The 7,674-nt window shown below is 30.7% G+C and overlaps 2 protein-coding genes across 2 annotated transcripts; one reads left to right on the top strand and one right to left on the bottom strand.

Annotated features, from left to right (window-relative positions):
- Nucleotides 1-4,106: 4,106 nt before the first annotated feature.
- On the top strand, nucleotides 4,107-4,943 carry BN7_3450 (D-arabinitol 2-dehydrogenase; the record flags this gene model as incomplete). Its single annotated transcript, XM_011275947.1, has 1 exon — nucleotides 4,107-4,943. The coding sequence occupies one exon, from the start codon at nucleotides 4,107-4,109 to the stop codon at nucleotides 4,941-4,943; it is 837 nt and encodes a 278-aa protein (XP_011274249.1).
- A 282-nt stretch (nucleotides 4,944-5,225) lies between these two features.
- BN7_3449 (Golgi apyrase) lies at nucleotides 5,226-7,151 on the bottom strand (the record flags this gene model as incomplete). Its single annotated transcript, XM_011275946.1, has 1 exon — nucleotides 5,226-7,151. The coding sequence occupies one exon, from the start codon at nucleotides 7,149-7,151 to the stop codon at nucleotides 5,226-5,228; it is 1,926 nt and encodes a 641-aa protein (XP_011274248.1).
- Nucleotides 7,152-7,674: the final 523 nt, after the last annotated feature.

Raw genomic sequence — 7,674 nt, 5'->3', positions numbered from 1 at the left:
CACTAAATATCTGAAGTAAAGACACTTACATGTAATGCAAAAATGAAAAACAAGTTTTTAAGCATTATTTGGATTTGGAGTGAGCTCTTTATGCTTAATTGTAAGAATTTGATATGTATCTTGTAATATGTGTCAGTCAAAGGTCCTCTTTTGAACTAGCTTAAATTGAAGAAACTCAAGCAAAACTTACCATTTGAAGTATACCATATTAAAACAAATTGATCAATTGACCCATTAGCATGTCTCTTTACACCAAATAGAGCTTTGTGGTGGTTATCTCAAAATTGGATCCCTTCTACACTAACAAATGACACAAAATACTTATACTTTTTTAAAAATTCTACCATTTTTCTATAAACCCGAACACCAATTCATCCTCCCAGCCAAATTTTCTCCGAGTGATATTTTTTTGTTAGTAGCTCGAAAATTAACTATGGAAAATTTGAAATCTCCGTTATATGTGATGTGGTTTCATTGGTATGTTTTTTCCCAAAAATTTTTTTTTCAATTAGATTTGCTATCATTAATTGTTTTAAAAAAAATTAAAATTGAAAGTTGTTAAAAATACCAAATTTCAAAACTTTGAATTATCCATATTTTATAAGTACATAAGTATTCTTTTCAAGCTTAGAAGTATCAATTATCTAAGTTATAGAAGCTCATCTTTTGATTTCAATGTAAAACATAGCGATTTATAATATTTTGACACATAAAATTGTTACGGAACACAAACGTATAAATGATTCTAAGTGTTCATAAATTTTTATTAATTAAAGCTAGATAGCGAGTGGATAGTTATAAGTTATAAAGTGACTCAGTATAGATCAAGGGTAATATATAGATACAATGTTTTAACGTTTATAGTACGACTGGCAATATGGATTTACACGTACATCTTCACAAGAAGTTTAATGAAACAAATTGCATTGACTAATTATTTAAACTATACCAGCAAAAATGCAAAAAATTCGAAATCTTAATTCCTAATTTTATTTCTCACATCAAATCTTATAAGGTAGATTATAGATGTGACGTCTTCAAAGGATAATGGAAATTTTTTTAGGCGACCGGCTTGTACCAAATTAATAATATATAATGCAACAAACGTCACTAAAATCTTATTCAACAGAGCGCTAAACTGTAACTCGTTATCTTATCATACGTCAGGAGCCATAGAGTTGAATATATCTTGTAAGGTTCTAAGCGCCCTGTTCTGTGAATGGTAATTACGACATTGTTATCTTCAAATATTATTTCCTTTGTGATATTAAACCAATTACATCATGAAGGTAATTGTATATAGATGTATATATATTTTAAAAGGTTCTTCCGGTGGTAATTGACTAAAATTTAATTTGATTTCAAAGCTTAAATTGCAAAATTGCACAATTGATTACTGGAATATTTAAGGAGCTAAAAATATTATAAAAATTACGTAGCCTATAACAAAATAGACTATATATATAGTCAATATTCTTACTTTCCCAGTTAATTTTCAATTGAATTGTATGACGTGATTCATCAATATATTTGGCAGCTAGTTAATATTTGTTTGGTAAAGAGTAGTTACAATTGATCAGAAATAACGGCGCTAGACTTGTAACTTGTAACTTGTGAAATCACGGAATATCGTAGTTGATCAATGATACATTTCGTAAAAAGGAAAAGATAAGAACCCACGGAAATTCATGGATCGTGTTTTGAAGTATGCTCGTTTCTTATCTTTTTGTTTTTTCATCCTCTGTAATGATCTGTAAGATTGAACAATTTGCTTGATTAATAAACCATAAAGAAAAGGAACATGTATCTAAAATTGTACCAAACGATCTCAATTGTTCAAATCTCGAATCAGTCAAAAAAAGGTACTACGTGTACCTTCACAAAAACTTTATCTTTTTAAAGTATTTGTTTCTTTTAGATATGTATAAAGTGATAAATCTTAAAACCTTTTTTGCACGTTTAAAACAACGGATTAATTATTTTATTGGCACAGCTTTCACCTATTTTGATCGTTTTTGCGCAAAAGATATAAATTAAAGTTCAAGAAAATTCTAAAAAAGAAAGAAATGCTTATCTCATCGCTGACACATTTACGTAATTCTACATGGTTTATCCGAATGTTTATGAAAAACTAGTATAAACTTCTGCAATGTGACATATAAAATAAGAAAACTTAAGCACAAAAGGGATAAACTACGTACCTCATACGATAATGTGCCTTACTTTTATTTGAAAGCTTGACAGTAAAGTTTAACAGAGGAGATGTTATTTGAAGCTAGGCAGAGAATAAAACTTTAGACAGAAGCTTAGGAAGAGCTCCAATCAATTTGTGAAAGGCTGTCAACTATGAGCCTACGTAACTAAACCAAGGGACCAGTTACTAGAACCTTCTATGAGCTCATGAAGTTAACTTGCTGAATAGAGACAGAGCCTAACTGCAAGCAAGATTTCCAACACATTAATACATGATTACCTCAAGTGATTCAGCTAGGGTATTAAGCTTTAACTATAGTACTAATAACTTCCTTATGCTAGCTATTTATGAAACTCATGGTTACTGTTTACGATATCAATTACAATTTACTAGGTATGACTTTTTCTAGTGACTCTCTAAAAGATTAAAAAGATTTCCGTACTTCGGATATAGGAAGGTAGGCAGATTAGGCAGAGCGATGACCTTTTACTCTCATAAAGGTCACATAGCCAAATTTGGCGGGCCTTCTGCCTAACTCTCCCGGGAATTTTGAAAAAGCCCTGCCTAAATCTAGTATCAATATTCTCAAGATGACTGTAGAATAAACTCTTCGGCCTACCAAGCCCCAGCCAAATCCCAGCCTAGCTATTGACACCTTACCCCGGATTCTAGTTAAAGAATGTCGAGTGTTTCCTATAAATCTCTACAACGTTTCCAACAGAATGTACTATATAAACTCAACTTGAATCACAAATGATGTGAAAAGGTCATCTTTTAGACGATGATCAATTAAAGTATAAGATTTTAAGATCAATGTCACGCTAATTGTTTATCGACTTGGTGATTTTTTGTAGATGATGCTCATCAATTAAGGTTTCGATGGAGGGAGGGTGGAGTATCTATTATTAGGTAGAAAGCTTTTGTTGGCTTGATTTCAACGAGAAATATTTTTTATCCATGTATATGGCTCTACTCTAGCTCGGGCTATTATTCTATTGAATAGATAACTATTGGTTGATTGAATCAAAATTGTGGGTTACCTTTACAGTCAGTACCTTACCATCGATCGATTTCATACAACCAGTACTTATGATTACTTTTATACAACGGCTCATAAACCCTTGTTGTCTATATTGGGTTACCTTAAGAGAAACTGTTTCGATGAGATTGTAAATATCCTTGGAAATACTGACCAACATTTCCAACTTCCAAGGTCATCGAATAGACTTTTGATGGATTTGGTAACCGTTAGACGATCTTTTGAAACATGTCAACAAAGCAAAAAGCTCAATTCTATCTATTGAAGCTAAAGAACAATATACAAGCACTACTGTTCTATTATTATCTATATGTTTCATGATTTATATTATCTTGTTTGTCGTTTCTTTATAAACGAAGTATTGATTCTGGGTTTTTGCTATATAATTTTTGCTCTTTGGGCATAGAATTCTGGAGGCGAAAGCGGTGTTCTTTAGGAAGCCGAAACCTTCTCCTTGAGATTGTACGAGGTAGGATAGACCAATCCAACTAAAAATTACACTGTTGTAATTCTGTAACTTCCTGGTATACAAATATCTAGTTAAAATTTCACAATTCAATACATAAACTGTTTAAATACGTTAAAACCTTTATAAATTACCATTTTCAAATGTTCATTTCTGCTTTTCTTTTGCGCTGTAATTTTTTTTACTTTTTTGCAAAATGCAAAATTTCGCAAGTCAAAAAAAAGAAAAATGACATTTACAAAATCAATTTTGATTTTTTGACAACAGACACATTTTTTGTTTTACTGGAGAAGATTTGGGATTTTTGGATATATAAACACATGGAAATCCTGGAATTGAATTTGGAAATCATGATGTTTGGTTTCTAGTATATATCAAGTCATACAAATACTACACTACTATACACAATGACATTAGAATCCACAGAAACTATTGAAGACGTTGTTCCAAACTTCAGATTAGACGGAAGAATCGCCGTTGTCACTGGTGGTGCTGGTGGTTTATCAATCACTTTAACCAGAGCTCTTTTAGCCCAAGGTGCTCATGTTGCTCTTGTGGATTTAAATCAACAAGTTTGTGATGCTGCCGCTGAAGATTTAGCCTTATGGGGTCAAAAACAAGGTTTAAACCCATTACCAAAAATCTCATCATGGAGTTGTAACATTGGTAACGCTGATGAAGTTGAATTAACCGTTAACAAGATTAATGAACATTACAATGATATTTCAGATTTATTAATTCATACCGCTGGTTATTGTCAAAACTATACCGCTTTAGAATATCCAAATCAAAAAGCTGCTGATTTAGTTCAAGTTAATTTAATGGGTTCTTATTACGTTGCCAAAGCTATTGCTAAAAACTTAGTTGATGCACAAAGACCAGGTTCAATTGTTATGATTGGTTCAATGTCTGGTGTTATCGTTAATGACCCACAACCACAATTTGCATATAACGCTGCTAAAGCTGGTGTTATTCATTTAACCAAATCCTTAGCTTGTGAATGGGCTAAATATGGTATTAGAGTTAATTGTGTCTCTCCAGGTTATATCTTAACTCCATTAACTAAACATGTTATTGGTTCAAATGTTGAATTGAAAAACACTTGGGAATCAAAAATTCCAATGGCAAGAATGGCTAATCCACAAGAATTTGTTGGTGCTATCTTATATTTCGGTTCTCACAATGCTTCATCATATACTACTGGTGAAAATTTGATTGTTGATGGTGGTTATAGCTGTTGGTGATTTGATATTATCAACACAACACATTTCATACAACACATTCATTTATTTTGTACATTAGCTGATTAAAATTATCAATTATATTATTGAGTTTTATTTTTATATTTGCATAAAAAGAGATCCTTTGGTTTTTTAAGGATACTTTTTTAATACTTGGTTATTTGAAAACAACAAAAAAAATATAATTTTATATATACTATGATAGATTACCATAATATTTGGTTTTAATGAAATTTTATTGATTTACGGGAGAACTATTTGATATTGTAGTATTTTAGTAAATAATTATACATCAAAACTGTCACTTCTTCTATGACGATTATCTTGATTATCTTCATCCTCTTCATTTCTTGGTGTAAGATCATCAATTTCAAGATCATTAATATCATGATCAACAGGTAAATATCTTGATCTAAATTTTTCATGATATAATCTCTTTACAGTATCAATAATATTCTTTCTCTTAGTTTTACCCAACATCAAATAACCAACAACTAATAACATTAACAGGAATAATAAACTTCCCCATAATCTATGTTCTTCTAACACATCATCCCAATCATCATCATCATCGTCCTCATCATCAGTGTCATCATCATGGTCATCATCATCATGAACTTTTGATTTTGATGAATATCCTTTAATATAATCAGGTCTTGAACTTATACCTGGAATTTCACCACCATAATGGAAAACATTTGATATTGGTTCAATAAATCCAATTTTAAGAGTATCATTTGAATTTCCTAAAGATGAAATTTGCTGTGCTTGAGCAGCTTCATAATATGAATATAAAACAGCACGACCTAAAGTCCAACTAAATTCATCCAAAATTTTAAAACTATCATCAAAAACAGAAATTTCTTCTTGTTCTAAATCTTGTTTTGTATCAATTCCATATCTTGGGAATCCTAGACCATTATGTAAAACATTTATAATCCAACTTGATTTAAAACAAATTTCTGAAGTTTTTTCATCATTTTCAGAATTTAATAAATCTGTATAATGTGATGAACAAGTTTTTTTAGTTTTGGAATAAAATTCTTGATAATTCATAAAATTCATTAAATTTGAATAAAATCCATTTATACCAATAAATCTTTCAATATTAAAATTTAAATATGGCATTGAATCTGTAAGAAGACATGAAGAAACTGATGAAGTTGATGATGTTAAATTACATGATTTTGTTGATGTTATAGTGGTTAATAATGAATTTAATGATGTGACACAAGTTTCAAAATCTCCTGTACCGGTGATTGGAATTTCTTCTTCATAACCAGTTTCTGATGAGGTGGATTCAATTGTGGTGACATAATTTTTTGGTAAACATGGATCAGTAGTTTCATTTTGTGAAATTAATAATTGATCATATTTAGTATGAATTTGATTCATACCACCAAGGAATGATTCACTGAACACATTAAACGAATTTTTGGATTCATTTGAAGGATCTAAATAATTTAAATGAACTTTGAATAAATAATCTGTATTGTTATTATCAGAATCTGTGATATTTGGTTCAAGGGCAATTTGTGAAGATACACCACCCATATCTAATATACCAAATGATTGTTTTCTTGATTCTAAAGCGGCATTCAAGACACCATATTTATAATTAACACCAATCCAAGAATATAAACCTTCAATTTCACCACTTATACTATTGATATGAGAATTACAATCTGGTAAATAAAAATCAAATTTATCTTGAATATATGAACAAATTTCTCCCAAGATTAAATTTTGATCTTCAGGTTTTAATAATCTCATCCCACCTGTTGCATGTAAGAAAATTGGAGTTCTATGAACTTGATCATTAGGAATATATTTCAAAACATCTTTAAGTAATTTACCCATATAAGATTTTTTCAATTTTTTTGTATTATCAACAAATGAAGCAATACCAGGTTTAATTTTTTTAACATGTTTAGCATTCATACTAATAATTTCAGGATAATCTGTAATTGGAGGATCATTTGATTGTTGTTTATCACTCTTGTGTTTCTTTTTAGACTTTTCAGAGTCTGATGTGGTTGTAGACACAGATTCATCTTTCCAATCACGGACTTGATTCTTCGTCTTATTATTATTGAATCTTCGCGTACGATAGACATTTGCGCGTGAACCTTTTGAACCAGCATCAATGATGACGATGTAGTCGTATGGATGCCCATCTGGGTCCAATGATTCTCCCTTATGTTTCCCCATCGGTGTTCCTTCTTCTTTGTGTTTTGAAGTGTATCTAGACCTATGTTTTTGATTGCAAAAGATCAAAATTTTGGAGATGATCTAAATTGGCTTGGTTATAATTTCAGAATTCGCGGGTATAAAAGGGCATTTTTATGGAGAATTTTCAATATTTTAAAAGGAAGATTGACTGCAGAAAAGAATGTTCTAGTCAACAATGCTTGTAACAGAAAACTAATAAATCAATAGTAATTTTACCAATTTCTACTACATTTAATCCTAAAATATAATAAACCAATGCACAAATCATTTTACACCACGCACATAGTAAAAGGCTGAGACCGCGAATTTCAGTTTGACGTGGATATTCAGATCTTGAAACATTTTGAACTAAATTTTACGTTGAACAATTCCAATTAAAGTGGTTAAAGGTTATTTAAAGAGTCAGAGTGCAAGATGTTCCCAGGTCAAGGTCGTCACAATCAACAGTCCCAAGGTGGGTACAACCAAGGTGGTCAAGGTTATCAACAACAATCCGGGTATA

Source organism: Wickerhamomyces ciferrii, contig 00093 (genome assembly GCF_000313485.1).
Source record: "Wickerhamomyces ciferrii WGS project CAIF00000000 data, strain NRRL Y-1031 F-60-10, contig 00093, whole genome shotgun sequence".
In the NCBI taxonomy this organism is placed as follows: Eukaryota; Fungi; Ascomycota; class Saccharomycetes; order Phaffomycetales; family Wickerhamomycetaceae; genus Hansenula; species Hansenula ciferrii.
This window is presented reverse-complemented; position numbering and strand designations above follow the sequence as displayed.